A 23,837-nucleotide genomic window follows, 5' to 3' on the forward strand; every position below is an offset into this window, starting at 1 on the left:
TTATAATTATACAGTGCTAACATAGTAGAGTTATCTGACTGCTGTCTGTCTACCAAGGTTCTCAACCTTATTCTCATACTTTACTGGAGGTAATTTAGCTTATTAATTACATTTGATGGATATTACTTAACTGGTGCACTTCAATACATATTTTATTTCAACTGAACTCCTACTGTTTCCTTATTTGAAAAAAAAAAACAATAATAAAGTAACTACATATTTATAAACTTGACTACACACTAACTTTCTGGAAAACAAAATTTTCAATTTAATTACAAGTCTGCTAGCTTTTTGAGTTTGTAATAGTGGTAGGTACAATAGTGCTTGAACATTAAAGGAAAACAGAAAAACATGGATCACAATATGGATTTCTAAAATAACTGTTTTCACATTACACTACTTTGAACTTAATACATTTCATCCCTGATTTCGTTTGAACTCAAAACATAAGTGCATAAATGACTGGATTTTGTTTCCCACAATATATTACTGGAAGTTTAGCCAGATATTTTTGTTTTGCTTTCTTTACTGAAATTGAAATTATATAGAAGGCATGATTAAAAGGCAGTTACAATATGTTTTTAGGTTCCCTAAAGCTCATTCAAAAATGTTACAATTAAGATAATCACTAAACTGCTTACATCACTTTTAATAGTAAATTACTGTTTAAATGATCTTTCATCTACGAGAGTACTACATACTAGAAGAACTAATGGACTATGAACTAGAACAGAATACCTGCTACTGTCCTTATTTCAGTGTTTCTTCAGAACATATACATCCTAGAGACAGTTCTAAACATGTCTACCCTCCTCTCCCTCCTTCCCTATACACAGCCCTGAGAACTGGGGACATTTTATGTTACTATATGAAAAGGTCAGTCAGTTCTTCAGTTGAAGCTACTTACTGCTAGCAAGAAGCTAACCTGTCACATTTACAGAAGATAACCATGCTTATGCATGCTGCCTGTTCTCAGAGTCACAGAAGATTAAAAAGGGGAGGCATCATTTCTGTTTTCTCTGAGGAGAAAATATTTATCTTCAAGATTATAGGAAGAAAATTCCACAGAGATTACAGAATCATAGAATATTTCAAGTTGAAAGGGACTCATAAGTACTGAGTCCAAATCCCTGCTCCTCACAGGACTACCTAAAACTGTATGATAAAGATTTGGTGGTAAACATAGAAATTCAGTACAATATAAATAATGCGAATTATGATATCCTTTTTTTTTTGGGGGGGGTGGGTTGTTTTTTTTTTGTTTTGGTGATCTTTGGAGTTTGGGCTCATTTTGAGCAAGACATAGATTATTTTTTGCCATCACTTATCTAAATGCATTAGTTCATATAAGTACATGACCTTGTCAGGATCACAAATACTGTAAATATGGAAAGACCTTCTTGGCATACTCTGCATGTTAAATCCCTTAAATTTCTTTTAACTGAAGTGGCAATTTGCTAACTAATGAAGCTGAAATGACTGAAAAAACAGACTTTTTAAGCACTTGAAATGAGAACAGAACAATAAATCACGACAATTATGAGTGTAGTACAGGATGAGTAAATCATACAAATTTGATTGTCGCAACTATATTGCAACATCAAAATCAGTCTAAACACATGAAAATTACTTCCTTAAATTCTATAAATTGTTACATAACAGTTACGGCAGTAGCAGATGATGATCCCCTTACACTTAATATTCTCTCCTTTTTTGGTGACAGAAAAATTTAAACCATTATGCTACTCACAGTGATTATTTATACTTTTTAAAAAAATAGCATCTATGATTCAATTCAAAATTAACTGAATACAAAGAGATATAATTTCTGCATTGTAACTTGTAAAATGTGCAAATTTGATACCCTGCAACGAACAAATATGGCTCTCACACCTCTTCCAGATGGAACTGTTAAAGAATCAGAGATACATGTTAGTGCATATAAAATGTGCAAAGCTTTGTTAATCATGTAGCTGTTCACCCAAAAATATCACTCCCCCTTTAGCAGTCTTCACACTCCTGAAACAAGAGAATCTATAATATCCTGTTATTCAAATTGAATCTCTTTAATGTGTTTTCAAAACACCAAAGAGTAAAACTTGGTACTCAAAGAAACTACCGCATGTCGATGATCTTCTCAGTGGCAGCAAGGGACTGAAACACAAGCAAACTGCTCATTTAGTCTCCATTTAAATGAGACTTTGAGAAGAGAAACTGACAGTAGGATTCACTGTAGTTTCCCAAAGTTAAGATTTTCATAAAATACTTGCTATTCTGTTTCATGCAAGATTATTATGCCTGCTATAGAGCCTCATCCACATTTTTACTCCCCCTCCAATCATTTTAGAGGGAAAACATACGTGCTTGGACAGCCCCCATATGCCACATAAGATAACACCTGCTGCCTCATGTAAATCACTTTATGTTAAGTCTTATGTGTGAGACACACTTAAGTTGTGTCCCTGTGAGGCATACAGCAGGGAGCCACTGTCCAGCACAGCTTAACTCATCTAGCAGCCAGCCCTGCCTCCTCTGCCCTGGTGGGACTGGGGAACTCTGATTTTCAGTGCTTGAAGTATGCCTCAGAAAAATTTGGATCTTAATGTATTATTCTTGCATTTTGTTCATGGCATTGTCTCTTTTTTTTCACTGACAAAATGTAACTATCATGAAAAGTGGTACAGGTCAAATTTCTCGGACTATATCAAGCCCACAGAAATGGTATTTACTGATAAATCTCATTGGTCTTATTATTTTGACTATAAGCACATGTTGCAAAAAGGGAGATGAAATTTTATCCAAACTTTTCTATTATAGCTGCTTTCTTTTCATTTGGCCTTTGCCACTTTTCCTCATGCACTGAAAACTCAGAAATTTGAAGATATATGGGAGGAATTTTCTCATAAAGAATGAGAAAGTACAGCTTAAAAGTAACACTTTAAACAAATTATACACTATCACATACACTGCTAGTTTTTTGCTCTAATTAACAAGTAGGTATTTTCTCTCTGGTGAACAATATGAGAATCTCTGATTTCCTTCATTCCCTTTTGAAGACTCTCTGTGACCAAAAAGTCTAATGCTGGGACCTGTATGGTATTAGAATGATCCCCCAAATAAACAAACTTTCCTACAAAAAATAAATAAGAAAAAAACCCAAAAAACCTTCTCTAAGAAGGGAAACTATTCACAGTGGAAAAACTGAACAGTTTTTCAAAAGGAAGGGCAATATTTCAGGGCAGACAACTGTCCTAATATAATACCCTTTGTATAATGAACAGCCACAAGCTTGAGAGGGTGTTATCGGACCCATAAAGGAGTCTGCATGCTTCAGCAGTTGAGAGGCAAATGGAAAAATTAACAATTTCAGTAAGCATGAATGGAGTATTTACTATCAGTGTATCATAAAAGTCCTGTAGATCTTACATTTATCTGAGGTCATTCTTCATATTTCAAGTGATGTGTGAATTAATGCAACATTGCTGTCAGCAGGAAAAGGGACTGTAACTTTCCAAACCTGGAAGTAATGCTAATGTGAAGGGAATCTTTTGGGGAGATGGTATTTCAGCAAGTAGCAGCCAGGGAGATCAGACACACTGTCAGCATCACCACTGGTATTGACTTTTGCCTGTACAGGGACACTTGCCCTGGTCATTCCCACATGGGGGCCCATGAGAACAATATAACCTAGAAATTGGAAAGCCAGGTGCATTTCTATTAAATCTTGTCACCATCTTAGAGAAGTTTTTAAGGACAAGGACTAAGTTTTATATAACATTAAATCTGTATAATTTGTTAATAGATTTTCTACCTTTAGTGCCATAGAGCCTGAGGTAAATTCACAGGACAGAAGAATCAGAGATGACATATTAATTTTAACAAGATATACACACCCCATTGAAATTAAACACCTACAATTCTACTGCCATGAAATCTGTAGATTTAAAATGCATGAACAAAAAAAAACTGTGAAGTAAAAAAAAAAAATCACATGTAACGGACTGCAGTAATTAAAGTTTCCTTAATCTTAAGATAGCATGAGCACAATTCTTTTTCCCCAGTCTTTCCTCCACTCAGCCACTTCCTGTTCTTATTTGGTACTCTGGATGTACAATGGATATAGAATCCCCAGTAAATGTGCTCTGATCTCATCTTTCTATCTTACCACTTAGTATGCAGGTCCCAGTTTTACTTACTGAATATCCTGAACTGAATACAAAGGATTTAATTTCCTTATAAGCTCACACATAGTTTTATCACTGCACTACCCAAGTTTTTCATTAACCTCTCACCTTTGAAACTAGAATATTTGCAATCTCCCAGTGAAATTAGTTTTCCTTTTTCTGCCCTGTTCTGAAAAGTTGAGCCAAACAATTCATAAAGAGCTAGTTGTTTTCACTGGAGAGTTAACTGCACTTTTCTATTCTTAGATTAACTCCTTTCAAATAAACCTTGACTGAAAGTGACCATTAAATGACATGTACCAGAATGAATGTATAAGCAGCTGAAAAAAATCTTAGCTTACTCCATGTGCAACCTATACAGACTCAAATCCTGAGTTCCAGCTGCTTAACTGAGTATCCCCACATTCAAGTTAAGCCTCCATGTGGTTAAAGGATGTTACCAGCAACACTTGAAATACACTTCAAATGAAAACAACTTAGTGATGATAGAAGGAAAAAATGTGTTAATATTTAACACCTCTGAAACTTTTAATACGAGCTGGTAACTGTACAGGTCCCACTGAAATTACCAGACAATTTCCAGTGCCTAAGAAGTCAGAATCTCAATCAAAATTCAGTCACTTTGAGAGGGAACAGTTTGCTTTTGAAACCTACTCATACTTTCCTCACATCGGTAATATTATAACTCCTTGCTTATTTGGGAAGGAATTGTTTCTAAAGGAAACAAGATTCAGGTGCCCTGAAGCCATTTTTTTTAATGTTTTTTTTTCCTGCAGCATTAGCTGAAGTACACAGACTCTTTTTCAGCTCATGTGGGAGCAGTGGCATAAACTAATACCTGTCAGTCCTGGAATATTGCACATTCAGTGCTCCTGTAGTAAACTGAGTAAAGATGTTTGTTCAGAAGGCTCATCTTTTGATTTTTTACACTTTATTGTTAGTGCTATGTGGCACCATACTGCATCCCACATGTCCCTTGTCTGCATTCCAGTAGAAAGACCTGGGGTTTGCTGAGACTGAGTATCTGCTCTGTTCAGGTGCTGATAGATACAAAGCCAAGAGGTCTAGGTATTTTACCCTCCTTTCCCTACCACTGAGTGTGGCATTCTGAAGTACCTTTCCATTAAAGTACAAGGTTTTGGGTTTTATTTTTCATTTGCCTTAATTGTAAATATTATGCTGAAATATTATGCTGAAATAAATTAAATTTTTGTAAGACCGTGTCTTTGTCAAGAATCCACAAACAGAAAAAAATATACAAGAAAACTGCTAATAACATCTTTGCTTTTGGCTACAAAGTTACTTTTAGTATGTAATACTAACAATGAACACAAATTTGAATGCATTTAATTCAACCTTTGGGAGTAAAGTGCCACATTAATAGTCATACTTTAAACAATCCTGAAGATACAATGAACTACAGTTATTTTAGTAGATATAATGCCACACATAAAGAGACTATGTGTGACTGCCATTTACCTCTTATCTGTAAAGACACAACCATGAGGGTGTATTTGACTATGTGCTCATCATTTAATAACATACCACAGTTGGAGTTACTGACTGCTACTTGTAACATGTACAAATAATGCTCATGGCATCTAGATTGAGAATAGCTGTGAACCAGAGCCTCAGAAACATTAATCCTGTTATTACTTGCAGATACATATGCATGCATATATATTTTATATATATTTATCTTCAAATAATATACATATATACATATTGAAATCTGTGCATAAAGGAGAACAGTTCCAGTTATTAAGGCAGCAAAAATGCAGAAGCACCTTTCCTAGTAATCGTGAGGGAGAGAAATAGCTCTTGCTGGTTTTAAAAAAAAGCAACAGTAACTGAAGCCCACTTTCTGAATGACGGAGCACAATGTCAAACACAAGAATGCAGAATAACAGATGAAATAAGAACTGGAAATGGGGTCAATAGCAGCTTCTCTGCAAAAGTGAAAGGCTGTAGTTTCTTAAATTTTGCCCTTCAGCATTGAAAAGATTTCTTTTGAAGTGCCAAAGAAATGTTCACGCTCTTCTTTCCAACTGTTGGCACCAACGGCACACTCACTCCCTCCGCCTTCTCCCCCAGGTCCTGAATGAGGTTGACCTGCCTACAGGAGAAAAATCACTTGTGTTTTCCCTTATCACTTACATTCGCCAACACTTCACCTTACAGTTCTCCACAAGCCTTTATTGAAACATTGCCCCACTGGTTATCCAGGACATGTTTTGGGTGCTACAGGACACAGAAAGACCAAGGCATACAGAGCTGATGTCTTGTACGCTGGAGTATCATCCCTCCCCTCCTGTCCCCCTTCATAGAGTTGTTATAGGCATCTTATTTGGTCACCGATTGCATAATCCAAAGCCCGTCTAGTACCATATAAATATCCCCAACCTGCCTGGTGTGGGTGTGAGGCTAGGTAACACATACTGTAAGAATTCCCTTAATTTGTCATAAAACTTTACAAGAACACAGTAGGGTTAGAATGAATGCTAAGGCAGAACTACATCTGCGACCAAGCACTGAACCAAGCTGCTTATACTGAGTGGAGTTAATCATAACATCCAGAAAAGGTACACAGACATTTCAGGAGGAAAAAAACAAAAATATGAACCCCCCCAAACATAAACAAACAAACAAACAAAAAAACCCAAGCCTCAAAAGAATCCAGAAAATAAAACCCACAAATACTACATTATTACAAATACTACAAAAGCATGTCATAAAAATGCCACTGTAAAGGCATCAGTACTTGTGCTCAAATGAGTAATCTGTCACTTTAATAAACTACAGTTGAAGGTGATGAACTTCAATCTGTACTCTATACCCTTAGAAGCCAGACAATTTGATCTTAAAAACACAAGAACATCACAGAAACAAAGCTGATTGTATAGTTGGTTATTCTGTGTGGATAAGTCTATCCAGTTCATTTTGTGCTTGGAAGTGGAAAAACTTGTTTGAAAGGGGAGAAAAGAAATCACAACTGTCTGTTATTTGTTCTTTTCACTATATATTTTAAAAAACTGAAAAGAGTATGTAAAAAGCATTTTCTGTTCTTCAAAGATATCATAAAGTAACTTAAAATATCAGGCAAAAACTTTTTTTTTTTCTTTTTTGCATACAACCCCTAATTAAATTCCACTATATAATTGCATTAAATATAAAACGTTGGGATCTTTTTCACTCTCAGGCAACAAATATATATATAAAAAATAATTCTGATAAAACAGCTAAACCAAAAAAGCCACCTTATCTCCTTATATATTGACATGCATTTTAAATAGTTTATATCAGTATTTAGCATGCATGGCTAAAAAACATAAATGCCAGAATCATGGAAAGGTCATATTATAAAGATTTCCTGCTGATTGACAAATTTAATTTGCATAGCTGTTATCATCAGCATTATATCAAACTAAAACTTGAAATCATGCATTACAGGGGTTCTTTCCAGTGCATCCTGAAAAAGAATGGCCAGAATCCACAGTGCAACCACAAAAAGAGAAAGGCCAAACTTCTTCCAATGACATGGCCATGCTCACATAAGAAATTTGTCACAGGTGAAAGTTAAATTCAGTTTTCAAGCATGTCCTCCTCAACTGTATTCAGACCATCCCTTCTTCCCATTCATTCTCTTTCTCAGTTCACTATGCACATATATATATATATGTATGCATATGCTGGCATGCAAGTGTAGTTATATGCATGTATGTATTTACAAGCACAGACGATCGCAGTAAGTGAAAATGGGAGCCCTCTGCACTGTCCAGTCCTGATTAACTTTCTAAATGAAGTCCAAATTTAGCACTCAAAGGCTATATCAAAACACTTCCTGCATTAAAAGGCTGACTTAAGATTATAGACACAATCTTGACCTTTGATCATCTTCTTAGCCTCTGCAATTAAACACCTCAAGATCTGTTGGGTCAGTCTCACATTTTAAATTAGCAGCACCAGGCTATATCACTTTGACAGATGGCAGCACTGAGCAAGCACTAAATATGCAAATGTCATTAGCTTTCCTCTACAGTGGCAATATTGGCATAATATTATTTTCAGTGTTACAAATATTTCTTTACTTCCCATGTCTGCTTGTAAGTGTTATGTCTGGAAAAAAAACAAAAAACCCACTGATTTCAGACTATCATCAATTCTGGATATATTTACTGCACAAGAGTTAAACTTTAGTCATTCAAACTGGAACTGATAAAACTATTCTTTATGAAATCTTGTCATTGCAAACATGGATCTTTATTTATTTTGTGCTTACATCTGAACTCTGACTTTGCCATAATAGAACAAGAAAGATAGATACTCTGAATCCCAACAATTTAGGTGTTGCAAGATGTTATTTTATTGCTTCTGGCACATCAAACCTGAAGGCACTTTGAGGTCTCACATGACTTCTCCAAGTATTCTACCCTTTTCACACTAGAATATTGATTCAGGTGTATCAGCACTTCTATTGAAAACCTGCTATTTGACGCTGCCAGACTCAGCAAGTAATTTGGTTCTCCTGATGCCCTATGTTTCCAAGGCAGTATTTCGTTACCATAAAAGCTGCATAAATGAGTATCTGTTTCTTTTTTTGCTCCAGTTCATCGTCACCAACTATCAGCTACCACATAACGATATCATGAACTATTTGGTCAAACATCTATATGTATGGATGCTACTAAAACAAACTATTAAACCCCAACGTTTTTAAGAAAATATTCAATCCAAATCCCCTTCTTTCTCAATCCTAGGAAATAGATTAACGTTCAATAACTCTTTTTCAAGATATTTACTACCTTGACGGTCTGGATCTTAATTTTTCTTTAGCAAAAAGCTATTGCCATTTAAAAAAAAAATGTATAGAATAGAGACTTGCCTTAGCATCTATTCTCAAGTTTCCATTCTTATTAGTAGTCTTTCAGATTAGTAAATTTTGATGGACTTGTCTGTGACGACTGGAAGATACCCTTAAAAACAGGGATAATGCATCTTAATAGCCATCTCTGTTTTAAACACTTTCATGTAAGAAACCTTGCCACAGTAAAAATAGGTAAAATATTAACCATGCAAAAACTGTTTAGAGACACTATTAGAAAAACAGAGTGATTTCTTTTCTTCTGTAAGACTTACAGATGAAAAAATAAGCAAAACAGATTTAAGTCAGAACAAAGTTTTCCAGCAAAAGAATACTGATATCTTACCTTTATCATGCTGTAAGCTAATAATTCATTGTTCCATTTCTTCTTCACTTATTTATCCACCTTCCTGTAACTTATGCTGTTCTGTCTTTTGGTGAGAGATATTATTTTTCTTCCGGAAGGAGAGGCATAAAATTTATGCTCAAAATCAGTAATGTAAGTCCTCAAAATAATTGAGACAGCTGTTCAACCTTCCCATTATTCCCTTTAATTATTATTATTTATTTGTTTGTTCTTCTTATATTTAAAACTTTGTGGGTTTTTTTTTGTTATTGGTGGGTGGGTTTTTTTGTTGTTTTTTTGTTTGGGTTTTTTGTTTGGTTGGTTGGTTGGTGGGGGAGAGTAGGGGGAAGTGCCTTGTCCTCATTTTCTAGACATATGAAGGAAAATAAATCAGCTATGCTACATGGCCAAAATACAGAGAAATCAGAAGCCATGTATATGAGCTTAGAGATCTCTTAAGATTTTTCCAGTTCTTGGATTTTTTTTAACGCTTCTTCATTTTCAAGATTTTCTCCTGAACAATAATATTAGCATTAAAAGTTCTTTTAAAAAGAGCAAACAAACAAATAACAACAAAAAAACCCACAACATACCACACCTGAAAATCTCTTACTAGTGCTTTTGTCTAGGAGTAAACATTTCAGCAAAATTATTCACCAGACAGCCAAAATAAAAAAAATAATAATAAAAAAAAAGGAAAAAACTGTTAGGCATACTTGAAAACTTACATTAAAAGATAACTTTCATTTAACAACAGTCTACTTATTTTTCCTTGATACTTTTATGTCTTTATGTCAACTGATTGATTTTGTTTTGTCTATAACAAGCTTCCAAATATTCATAGAATCATAGAATAGTTAGGGCTGGAAATGACCTTAAGATCATCTAGTTCCAACCCCCCTTGCCATGGGCAGGGACACTTCACACTAAACCATGTAACCTAAGGCTCTGTCCAACCTGGCCTTGAACACCGCCAGGGATGGTGTTTTTAAATTTTGTAATCATGCCATTCTCTTACACTTACTAAATTTTCTATTGCACACACGAACACCTCTTTGATAAGTAAAAAAGCCCCAGCCCAAAGACTTGCAACAAAGATGTTTCTCTTTTCTTTTTATATCAGATAAAGTTGAAGTCACAGGATTTTTTCATAATTTAATCAAAATAGAGGAAAAGCTTGAGGAGAAGAGAAGAGAAAGAAGGGCAGGGCCTTCACCTTTTCAATCTTCTGTATGCTGGGAAACACACAACCTCTTTTTCATTTTTGGCACTGTTGGGTGCCTTTTGCTGATTTCTGAAGGCAGAGGAGAAAGAAGCAAGGATCAGAACAAGGACCATAAAGGAACATCTGCTAGGACTGCTTTAGATCTGTCTTGGTCTGGGGGTATTAGTCTAATTGCTTTGGGAAGCAAGAATTAATTGAATTGTCCCAAAGACATCCTGAAAACATAGCACCTTTTTCCCATCTTTACTTTTTCCTACCATAATGGCACCAAAAAGTCATCAGAAAGCAGGTTCTCTTCAGTCTCTTCACTCTATTTGTAACCTTTCTGGGTTATGGCACACATGCCCTTTTCAGATTCAACCCTTCTGAAAAAGTCATGGAAGACTTCATCACAGATCATCTAATATTTGATGCTTCTTAGAGTGTGACCAAAGAATCTCAGCTGCTGCTTTTCTTTTCCCTTTTCTAAAGGAACATCTGTAATACTCACTTGTGCAGAATCTTGGAAATATTAATCTAATAACCAAAAAAGAGTATTTTTTATTGAACTGATGGCTTTTATGTCAGTTTGATGAATTTTGGGACCCTCAACCACTATTTTATTAATTATTAATAATAATTAATAATTATAATAAAATAATAAATTTATTAATTTATTAATTCAATCACATTACATTCTTACATTATAGAGTCTTCAAATAAATTTAATATTTTAGAATGTCAGCCTCATTCTGAGGCTGAGTACTGAGATATGTCCGTTAACTTTCACATCAACCAGTGCATTTCAATGTATGTGCTATGAATACTCAAGTTAGTTTCGAGCTCAGCTTAAGGCATTTTAGTTCTGTGACCCACTTACATTCATATACCTGTGTGTTATGTCTAAACTCCTACTGTAGCTGTTAGTTTGTTTGATGGAGCCTAGCAAATGGTTTAGCTGAAAAAGCCACAAAAAGCTCATTTTATTTACCTAAGAGTGGGTGTGCAGTGGCATGTGGCTTGCCCAAATGTATCCCACATTCATTCAGCCTCCTTCAGATCTCATGCCGTATATGTCATTCTTTGCAAATGTCTTGGAAACGCGCCTAATGTCTTTAAAATAGTAATAGACACTTATCCCTGTGTAACTAAATAAAGTTTTAGCTATACTTTAATGGTGGCTAAATTCCTCTCTGGCCTGAAAATAATAGATATTAAAGAGGTAAACAATTCACATACATCTCTTTAATATCTAGATGTTTAAATTTTTTGATGCCCATGTGTTGTTTATATGCCCAGAGGTAAGCATTTGCAGGACAGAGATTCAAAGTACAATTTGAAATAAGATGTTACAATCAAACTTAAATGATGATATGAAAGGTAGGAGGCCCATACTACTACTAGCTGTACAACTTGGTTGTTTTGAATTCTGTTAGAGGGAACAATGAAAGCTAACCTGTGAACAAATTTTGAGAGACAAAGAAAAAAAAATAAGCTATTGTTTTGAAATTATATGCAAGTCATTTTACTTCTTTGCCTTGTCTTCATTTTTCTCTAGTGCATGGAAGAAAATTACATACTCTTGACTAAATTATGCATTATATGGAATTAACTTTATCTGTATTTTCTCCTTCCACTTTTGCTAGAATGAGAGCTGATAGACAACTTCTTCCATACTATTACATGGCTTTTGGTCCTTTTCTAAGATGGATGAATTAAGCAGGAGAGTGTAAAATGGATAAAATACTGCCTATTCTTTAACAAATGAGAAATCATGTATCTTATTACAAATAAAGTATATTCACACAACCTGACTACATTTTAGGACCTCTCCTCCTGAAAATACAGCTGCAAACCCAAAGACTGCAGTTATATTTTGTTATTACACTAAAATGAGATCTAAAGTGGTACTTTTTTGGTCAGAACTATTACTTTAGTTGTGAAAAGAACTGTGACAATCAAATGGCATCTTAAACTGGTTTGAGAAAAGCACTTTTTGGGGAAAACAAACAAATAAACCTCTAATAAGACAGTGGAAGCAACAGCCAGATTAAGTTATTTGTTACATCTTTGATTTCAGCAGATATCTCAACAGAAGAACAAAAGAAACTTGGTATCATATAGAAGACTTGTCTTCAAATAATTACATCCTAAAGCATTATCTGTGCCATACCCTTAAGTTCAGAACTGTTAAAATGGGATATTAACAATACCTTCTGCTCAGTAAAGCACAACTTGTAAGATAAGAGTGCTTATAAGGCTTAATTTTCAAATATTTTCTCTCTGCTGTTTTTTTTTATTTTCATTCCAATTTAATAACTAGTTGCTATCTGAAAACTTACTCTTTTCTTAAGATAATAAGTAGTAAAAAAATGTATAAAGTAATAAAAATGTTTGTAAGTATATATGGCCATAGAGAAGACCTTCCTACATTCCGAAAGATTTTAAAACTAGTTGGTATTTTTGTATTTTAAGATGACCATCACAGGAACACATCCTATCTATCTAATATAAGAAATTTATGGTATCTAAAATTAAGACTAATTTTCATGTAATGGAGATAAAGGACTGTTTTTTTGATAAATTCACAGCAATCTCAGGTTTCCAATAATGCCTAGGAAAAAAAAAAAAGTATATTCTCTCAGACTATGATGCTTTTCAAAGATAATTTGAAGCAGTTTCAGTTGAAAATTTTACAGAGAAAAATAATCTTTTATTTAAAATATTTCTCAATGTATGACATTTTATTTCTGTCAAAAAAATTATATACTAACTGAACTAAATGGCAGGGGAGTTATGTGATTCAGCAACATGTCTGTATGTGTAGGTGCATGTGTATTATCTATGTGTAAATACAACTGCTGTGAAATTCCTTCCCTTCCTATCCTTTTCCTTCCAATTTTCTTCATTTAATATCACAGTGTACCAAAACAATTAATGTTTGTAAACATCCAAATACATAAGTCAGCACAAAGACTGAACTATAGAGTTCAAAGCAATCCCAGCCACAGCTGCAGGTTGGGCAAAAAAGAGATTCAGAACAGCCCTGCGGAGAAGGACTTGGGGGTGTTGGTCGATGAGAAAATGAACATGAGCTGGCAGTGTGCGCTCGCAGCCCAGAAAGCCAACTGCATCCTGGGCTGCATCTAAAGGAGTGTGACCAGCAGGTCGAAGGAGGTGATCCTGCCCCTCTACTCTGCTCTTGTGAGACCTCACTTGGAGTATTGTGTGCAGTTCTGGTGTCCTCAACATAAAAAGGGCATGGAACTGTTGGAACAAGTCCAGAGGAGGGCCACGAGGAGGATCAGGGGACTGAAGCACTTCCCATATGAGGATAGGCTGAGAAAGTTGGGGCTGTTCAGCCTGGAGAAGAGAACGCTGCGTGAAGACCTCATAGCAGCCTTCCAGTATGTGAAGGGGGCCTACAAGGATGCTGGGGAGGGACAATTCATCAGGGATTGTAGTGACAGGACAAGGGGTAATGGGTTAAAGCTTAAACAGGGGAAGTTTAGATTGGATCTAAGGAAGAAATTCTTTACTGTGAGGGTGGTGAGGCACTGGAATGGGTTGCCCAAGGAAGCTGTGAATGCTCCATCCCTCGCAGTGTTCAAGGCCAGGTTGGATGAGGCCTTGGGTGGCATGGTTTAGTGTGGGGTGTCCCTGCCCATGGCAGGGGGGCTGGAACTAGATGATCTGCTTCCCGCAGTCTGAGGGGGATGAAGAAAGACTACAGGGCCTTGGGGCGGATGGTGAAAGAGTCTGGGGCTCAAGTGATCTTCTCCTCACTCCTTCCACCTTCCAGTGATGATGTGGGACGGAATGGGAAAATTCAGTCCGTAAACGATTGGCTTCAAGACTGATGCTGCAGGCAGGGCTTTGGATTCTTTGATAACAGCTGGTTTTATAAGGCTCCAGTCTGGATGATGGCACGTGGGAAAGGTTTATCTCACCAAGGCAAAAGGATGCTGGGGCATGAATTAGCAGGGCTCATTTGGAGAGCTTTAAACTAGATTCGAAGGGGGATGGGGTTGTAACTGGGCTTGCCCCAGTGGGGCAGCACTCTAGGATTGATGAAGACTGGGAGGCCTCCTATAATCCTAGGGTGAAATTGGTGAGCTCAGCTCCCTCCTTGAAATGCCTATACACCAATGAGTGGAGCATGGGAAATAAGCAGGAGGGGTTGGAGACCTGTGTTAAGTCAGGAGATTATGATCTGGTGGCAATTACAGAGACGTGGTGGGACAGCTCACATAACTGGAATATAGTCATGGAGGGCTATGTCCTTTTCAGGAAAGACAGGCCAGCCAGGCGGGGTGGTGGGGTTGCTCTTTATGTGCGAGTGCAGCTGCAATGTACTGAGTTCTGTCCAGGGACAGAGGACGAGCGAGTTGAGAGTCTGTGGGTGAGAATTAAGGGGCAGGCTGGCAGGGGTGATACTGTTGTGGGTGTCTGTTACAGGCCACCAGATCAGGGTGAGGAAGTTGACGAGGCCTTCTACAGGCAGCTGAGAGCAGCCTCACAGTCACAGGCCGTGGTCGTCGTGGGGGATTTTAACTTCCCTGATGTTTGCTGGAAGGACTACTCAGCAACCCAGCCAGAGTCCAGGAGGTTCCTCCAGTGTATGGATGATAACTTCCTCATCCAAATGGTGGATGAACCAACCAGGAGAAGAGCCCTGCTGGATCTCATCCTCACTAACAAGGAGGGTCTGGTCGAAACAGTAAAGGTTGAGGGCTGCCTTGGTTGCAGCGACCACGAGATGGTGGAATTCAGGATCTTGTGTGGTAGGACCAGTACAATAGCAAGTAGAATTGCAACCCTGGATTTTAGCAGGGCAAACTTTGGCCTTTTCAAGCAACTTCTAGGGGAAATCCCATGGGCAAAGCTGCTTGAAGGTAAAGGGGCCCAAGATAGTTGGTTGACATTCAAGGATTGCTTATTCCAAGCTCAAGAGCAGAGCATCCCGACACGTAGGAAGTCAAGGAAGAGGGCCAGGAGACCTGCATGGCTAAATAGGGAACTGCTGGGTATGCTCAAGTGGAAGAGGAGAGTTTACAGGTCTTGGACGGAGGGGCTGGCCACTTGGGAGGAATATAAGGCTGCTGCTAGAGGATGTAGGAAGGCAGCTAAGATGGCTAAGGCCTCCTTAGAATTAAACCTGGCGAGAGGGGTCAAGGACAGCAGAAAGAGCTTTTTCAAATACATGGCAGATAAAACTAACACCAGAGGCAATGTAGGCCCACTGATGAACGGGATGGGTGCCCTGGTGACAGAAGATACAGAGATGGCAGAGTTACTGAATGCCTTCTTTGTCTCTGTCTACTCTGCCGGAGGCTGTCCTGAAGAGCCCTGTACCCTTGAGACCTCAGATGAAGTCAGGTCAATGGAGCAGTTTGCCTTAGTCGATGAGGAATGGGTTAGGGACCAGTTGAGCAATCTGGACATCCATAAATCCATGGGTCCAGATGGGATGCACCCGCGGGTGCTGAGGGAACTGGCGGAAGTCATTGCTAGACCACTCTCCATCATCTTTACCAAGTCTTGGGAAACGGGAGAGGTGCCTGAGGACTGGAGGAAAGCAAATGTCACTCCAATCTTCAAAAAGGGCAAGAAGGAGGACCCGGGTAACTATAGACCGGTCAGCCTCACCTCCATCCCTGGGAAAGTGATGGAACACCTTATCCTTGGTGCCATCTTAAGGCATATCAAGGATAAGAGGGTTATGAGGGGCAGTCAACATGGCTTTACCAAGGGGAAGTCATGCTTGACCAACCTCATAGCCTTTTATGAGGAAATAACACGGTGGATGGATGATGGCAGAGCAGTGGATGTGGTCTACCTTGACTTCAGCAAAGCATTTGACACAGTCTCCCACAGCATCCTCATAGCTAAATTGAGGAAGTGTGGTCTGGATGATCAGGTAGTGAGGTGGACTGTGAACTGGCTGAAGGAGAGAAGCCAGAGAGTTGTGGTCTATGGGGCGGAGTCTAGTTGGAGGCCTGTATCTAGTGGAGTGCCTCAAGGGTCAGTACTGGGACCAGTATTTAATATATTTGTCAACGATTTAGATGAGGGAATTGAGTGTACTATCAGCAAGTTTGCTGATGACACTAAGCTGGGAGGAGTGGCTGACACGCCAGAAGGCTGTGCTGCCATCCAGCAAGACCTGGACAGGCTGGAGAGTTGGGCAGGGAGTAACTTGATGAAATATAACAAGGGAAAGTGTAGAGTCCTGCATCTGGGCAGGAACAACCCCAGGTTCCAGTATAGGTTGGGGAACGACCTGTTAGAGAGTAGCGTAGGGGAGAGGGACCTGGGGGTCCTAGTGGATGGCAGGATGACCATGAGCCAACACTGTGCCCTTGTGGCCAAGAAGGCCAATGGCATCCTGGGGTGTATTAGAAGGGGGGTGGTCAGTAGGTTGAGAGAGGTTCTCCTTCCCCTCTACTCTGCCCTGGTGAGACCGCATCTGGAATATTGTGTCCAGTTCTGGGCCCCTCAGTTCAAGAAGGACAGGGACCTGCTGGAGAGAGTCCAGCGCAGGGCAACTAAGATGATTAAGGGAGTGGAGCACCTCCCTTATGAGGAAAGACTGAGGGAGCTGGGTCTCTGTAGTTTGGAGGAGACTGAGGGGTGACCTTATTAGTGTATATAAATATATAAAGGGGGAGTGTCATGAGGATGGAGCCAGGCTCTTCTCATTGGCAAACAGTGATAGGACAAGGGGTAATGGGTACAAACTGGAACACAAGAGATCCACTTAAACTTGAGAAGAAACTTCTTCTCAGTGAGGGTGACAGAACACTGGAACAGGCTGCCCAGGGGGTTGTGGAGTCTCCTTCTCTGGAGACATTCAAAACCCGCCTGGACACATTCCTGTGTAACCTCATCTAGGTGTTCCTGCCCGGCAGGGGGATTGGACTAGATGATCTTTTGAGGTCCCTTCCAATCTCTAGCATACTGTGATACTGTGATCCTAAGGTCCTTTCCAACCCTAAGTATTCTATGATTCTATGAAAAGTAAAGGGGTTACTACCATCATCATTAGTAAGGATGAATGGTGGACAAGGGAGGGTGTTTTAAGTCCAAACTGATTTCTCCAAGGGAAAATACATTATGTCTAGCTCTAAGGTGAGAATTTCTAGTTACAGATGTAAAAGCAAATTGACTTTAAAATATGAGTTTAAAACCAGCAGTCATTAGTTAGTAAGAACATATTTATTTCCAGAAATATGTCTGAACTGCTGCATACACTATGTGGTGATAAAGATGATTTCTGAACACTACCTAACTTGACATCCCAATGCCAAAATCTAGCTGTATCATAAAAACCCATTTCATCATTTGCAATGCAACCCATTGTAGTAATTGCAGTCCAGCCCTCCCCTCATGCTCCATTGACCTGAGCTGATGTTGGGTTGGACCACTATTGGAGAAACTGTAATAGAAGTTTCCAGGCAGGGAAGAAAAAGGTGAAAACACAAAGGAAATGTCAGTTTGACATTTGTCATGGTTTCCAAACACTTTCATAGAAGAAACAATATATATACACACAGATAATTTCTGGGAGCTTGGGTTAAATATATGTTAACTTTTTGTGCAGCTTATCCAGTTATATTTACTGTCCCTATATGTTAAACAACAAGCAACTGTGTTATGACATTCACTGAAAAACTTAATAATTTGTATCTTCTGCTTCCTTAAAAGTGCAGCACACAGAATTTGCATCAGAATGGTACAGTGCCATACCTGAAACAAACCACATTATTTTCTTCCTTGAAAGCAGAATAGAAGCCCATACATTTTCTACCAATCAGCTCACATTGTATTGACCTACAGGGTAGCAAACTGAAAGCTATTTCTTGCTGTCTATCTCTTCAGCTACGGGTGTGCAGCACTGCCTTGGTAATAAGGCTCTGTCTTGACTTTCTCAATTCATTTATGGCAGCCAGCTTCCCATAGGAAGAAAAGCAGGGATATGAATTTAAAGGGAAGAGTACTGTGAACAGTCATGCACGAGGTTGAAGGTTGTTTCTTTGCTTCCGAAGGAAAAGCAACCAGCCTTCACTACTATCCCTAGGTTAATTTCACGGAAAATGTAAACATTTCTACACCATGAAGCTCCATGTTTCTACTGCAATGTACTAACTGCAGAAATTAGTTTGGTCCACTAACTAGCCTTTTAATATCATTCTTTCAGTGCCACACAGTCTGTTCCAGCATGTGGCTCTCTATACATCCTGTGCAATAGATATATTTCTCTTCCTTAGGACTGGCTTGGTTAGCAAAGGCAGAATTGAAGAAAGGAGCTTCCGAGCAAATAAAATTGTAGGTACTGGAATGTACCACCCCTTCAACTTAGCCTGAAACAAAAACTATACAAAGCCATTTGTTTACTCAAAACATAGCTCTGTTTTTACCCATTTACCATTTACTGCCTGGCCTCATTATCTCACAGGTACATTTCTTCCCCCTGCTGTCCTACTCAAGTTATTCCAAGCATCACACTGAATATAAGTTTGCACTAGGTAATTGCAAGCCTCTTACCTGAGCTTCTCAATTGGGTCTTCAAAACTAAAATAGCCTATAACATCATTCTAAAGGTATTTAAAGCCCTTGCCATTAAAATAAACAAAAACTTCAAATCTGTAAGAAATATTCCTAAATCCTGTCTCTGCAATCTTCATGTTGCTCCCTGACTGAAATTAGAGCTCTTGTTCACTAAGCTTTCCTCACATGCTTTTGTATATTCTACCAATACCCAAGCAAAAAGCTTGGACAGAGTATTCTGATGGGACTAAAAGCGGTAAAAAGCAGTAGACAGCTACTTGATGTGAGAGGTGTTTTTCTAGATAGTTTTATAGCAATAACTTTGGAAATACATAAGTTTGCCAGATGGTGCTAATTCAGTCTTTTTTTTTTTTTTTTTTTTTTTTTTTTTTTTTTTTTTTTTTTGAGTCAGATAATCACTTTATAGTGTAAGAACCTGAAGGGGGAAAAAACAGAACCATTATTTTGCTGAGTAATTAATTTTATTTCTTTCAGATTAAAATATTAAATAATACATGTTTATTTCAGGAACATAAAGTATTAAGTTTTAAATTTGATTCTAAATGGGCATTCAAAATTATTTAAAAGTAACCTTTGATTGTATGCACAAAACACATATAAAAGAATATATTCCTTCAATACTAAAATGAGGATTGTATCTTCTGCCTATAACCATCTTGATCATTCATTTGAAAGGTTCCATTCAACAAATCTAAAACTGAAACACTCATATAGAATGATAAGCACAGACTTCTTAGTACCAACTCTCTAACCAGTACTTGCTCATTCTAGTAGGTCTCCTCAAGGTGAAAGGGTTTGTAACTGTTCACAAGAGTATTCAGGATCACAAACTATTTAGTACTGTATTTTTAAAAATCTATCCTCAATCTACATGTAAAAGCACCAACGACTGGAAAGAAAGCATATGTGTAAAAAACCACTATGTATCTTAAGCAGATTAGAACATGCCTTTACCCACTTTCAGATTTAAAAAAAAAAAAAAAAAAAAAAAAAAAATTAGAAAAAGCATGAATACAGATTGATGAGATTAACACATTTTAAGGTCTAATTATCTAAATTCTGCATTTATCTATACTTTCTGGAAAGTGCAATATCAGATTTTTAAAGTTTTCTTTCTGCAAAGAGAGGGGTGTTTTAAATAGCACTATGGAATAATTGACAAAACTGTTGCCATTTTCATAGTGACTGTTACATGCTTATCTGAGAAAAATATTAAACTCAACATAACTAAATATTCTTCTTAAGTAGCTTAACATGTCAGGTTTTTTTGATTTTTTTTTAAAAGAAAACCATCATCATCATCAGAATGATACTGAAAAGACTTTTGAACAAATACTGTGATACAAAATGTCTCACAGGTTATGTAAAGAGCTCAAAGAACAAATGTTTTTAAAAACACATAATCTGGTAAAAATCTCCTTCACCACACACAACCCAGATGGCATTGTCCACTGCCCCTTTCCCTCCTCTTCCCCCCACCCCCTCAACACTCTTTCTATTGTGTATGAGTAGCAAGACCGTTTTTATAGATATGTAGATAGAGAAGAACACTGCTCCATCTGTTTACCTAACCGCAACAACCAATTGTTTCAAACTTTTGAACAATTAGTAATGACCTTTCACTGTACTTTCTGTGTAGAAATTCTAAATTGTAGAATTTCACGTCTAGTGTAAATCTAGTATAAGGCTGTGAGACAGTATGAAAGTGCCTAGATGATCTTTTTGACTGCAAAGCGCTGGAAATAATACACAGTGCAAACCATTTTAAAGACTCAGAAAGAAGCTGAACACCTGTTTGGAAAGCAGGAAGCAGAATCTAGTTCAATTTATGGTGATAAAGCTTAATGCATCAGAAGGTTAAATGCCTTTGGAAGATATCTGGCACCCAGCATCTATTATCACATCAGCCAGATGTGATTCTAGAGGATGTATGCCTGTAAAAATGCTGAATTTTCACCTTCCGTTCTCCTTGATGTAACTATTTTACATCAAATAACATTTTCTTACAGAAAAATGAGAATTAAACTAAACGATGTAATAAAATCCATACAAAATGAAATCTGAATGTAAAAAAATAAAAATAAAAAAAATCCTACTCTAGGATAGTAAAATTGTAAAAGTTATACCAGAATCAGAAGCAGGAACACATGACAAGCTTCCAGTCCCAGCCTTCTTATAAATTTTAGATTTTGCTATAAATTACTTAAATTTATACAAAACCCAATTATAATATGACCAAGACATTCAATAGTAGTTTCTACTTCAGCATGAAATACTTCAGGGAAGGGAATATGAGAAGAAGAAGAAAAAGGAACATGCTCAGAAAACATTTCGCATTGGCACAAAAGTCTCACTATTAAGACCCTTGTTTCATGTGTGGTTAATTAAAATGCAGGATATAAAATATGGTACCTTATAACACATGCATAGAGCCCGCTGTCTTGTACCATTGTTGGTCGGAACCAAATGGAGTCTTCTTCTTTGCTCATTCTAGTTCCATCAAAAGCTATAGGTTCCTCAAAATCCCCAGGTCCAGAGCTTTTGTACCACATCAAACTAAGTCCAGCACTTTGGGCAAGGGAGTAATTAGCTCTAATATATCCATAAAAGAGTGCACATTTTATACGAACAGGTTCTCCCACTAGAACTTGATATTTCTTGTAATCCACAGACCAATCAGTGCATCCATCAGCTAAAAGAGAAGAGAAAATGACAAGAGATTATCAAAGGCTTCAGATAGCACTATTCATACAGCAACCCTTATTGTGGGGAAGTACTGAATTTGTGAAAAGGTCCACTGAGTGACTAGCAGTACTCTTGATCTCTAAAAAATTAACTGCATTATCACACTATTAATGTCATGTACTTTTCTATGCAGAATAGAGATATTCTAAGATTCTTGTGTTAAGTGTTGTTAATTTCTGAGCTAACTGAGCAATTGCTTTTTGATTTTGTGTAGCTCCAGCATGACCAGTTCTAAAATACTGGAGTGAAATCAGTGTGACACACAGGACATGTGGTAGATGGAGTGTCTGTGAATTTTATCAGTAAAATATCTTCAGGATAACCGTGTAAATGAAAGAAGGTGCTCAGCGTCAGAAGATAAAAGGATAAGGATCTGTGACCTGAGCCAAAAAAATGTGAAAGTCTGGGTTAGATTTAAAGAATATTTAAGAGTAATCACAGCAAACGTGCAAAAAGATACTGCCAAGAATATGAACAGCAGTATTTTGTGTTAGTTGTTTAAGAACAAGTTAAGCAGATCTGACTTGGAATTTCTGACCTTATGGAAGTACATTAGAGATTTATTTGAGTAGTGATTTTATTTTTTCCTGTTGAATAATGTCAGCCACTACCAACAGTGTCGCACAATAACTGTCTATCAGAAAGCAATACTAGATGTTCGACTTTCTGAACCCCAGCAACAAAATCAAACCCTCAAAAGACCACCCAAGCTCCCTCCCTCTTTCCCACTATCTTAAGTTAGAAGCTAAGAATACCAAAACAACAAAAGGAAAACAGATACTTTCTACAACGGCTTCCTTAACAAAAGCTTATGTTTTCTTTTCCTTAAGGAGTTTCAGCCATGGAAATTGACCATTAGGTTCATTCACTTGAAAACTTGGTGTCCAGCCTCAGCTAGCTAATCAGTCTTAATCTAGTAATTTTTATTTCATCTTGAAATGAATATCTATGGCTCATATGCATATTTGGTCTTTGAATTTGCCACTTCCTCTTATTAACTTCAGAAGAGCTTAGACAACTAGTTACCTTAGATCAACTTTCACAAACCTGAAGTCACTTCAAATGCCTCTCACCCTATAGTTAGTTAAATACAGATTTTAACTGGGAATTCAAGATACTGTGGAAGATAAAGCAATATTAGCACTTTAAACATAGACAAGTTTCAGCTGTTCTTTGGGAGAACAGCATGCCAGTTAGCAGTTTCTGAGATTCACATTTGGATAATACCACAGTACTTATTATACATAGTAAAATGAAAAAGACACAAACACCTCTACCTATCTCTGTGTAACTAATAGCCTAAGATGATACAACATTGAAAGATGGAGGAAAAAAGAATAAAAACTTTAGAAGCAACTTGCATTGTGAACAGAATTCGCATAAAGAAATTAATACAGAGAAAAAATATTTCATTTATCTTCAGATTGTCTCCTCCTTCACTTACTTTAAGACTGTGAAGGGACAATATTATGTCCCTGTTCCAATTTTCCTGCCCAACAGTCCCTAAAAATTACTAACCTTTACAAGGCTCTAATAAGACATAGATGTATTCTTGCAGAACTTTTCAGAGGAGACAAGGCTACACTATTAGCTTCCCCACAGGATTTAAGAAACTAACTTCCATTTACTTCAGAATTTATTTACATCTTTGATATTTTAATTTTTTACATTTCTGAAAGAGCATTCTCTCTCTGAGATGATTCTATTCCTTTCTGCTTCTAAATCCCTATGCCAAAAATGAATTAACAGGCACTTCTAAGCAGCATTAATTCCATTATAAAAGTTGCCATGTAATAGCTTCTTCATCATACTTTATTATCAAATTGTAATATTCCCTTTTACTGCCTAATTAAGTTAGTACACTTCCGTTTATAATATTAGTCTGCTAGTCATGTTTTCTCTCTCAGGATATTCAGTTCTAATGGT

The 23,837-nt window shown here is 37.3% G+C and overlaps 1 protein-coding gene across 1 annotated transcript in view; it reads right to left on the minus strand.

The window, feature by feature from the left end:
- The window catches only part of IL1RAPL1 (interleukin 1 receptor accessory protein like 1), a gene marked incomplete at both ends in the record, with an annotated part of 653,301 nt that overhangs the window by 311,684 nt on the left and 317,780 nt on the right, over positions 1-23,837 (minus strand). The window contains one exon of the mRNA XM_080612311.1: positions 21,579-21,858. Coding sequence (XP_080468437.1) covers positions 21,579-21,858 — 280 coding nt within the window. The remainder of the gene's footprint in view (positions 1-21,578; positions 21,859-23,837) is intronic.

Source organism: Psittacula echo (genome assembly GCF_963264785.1).
Source record: "Psittacula echo genome assembly, chromosome: 3".
Lineage (NCBI taxonomy): Eukaryota > Metazoa > Chordata > Aves > Psittaciformes > Psittacidae > Psittacula > Psittacula echo.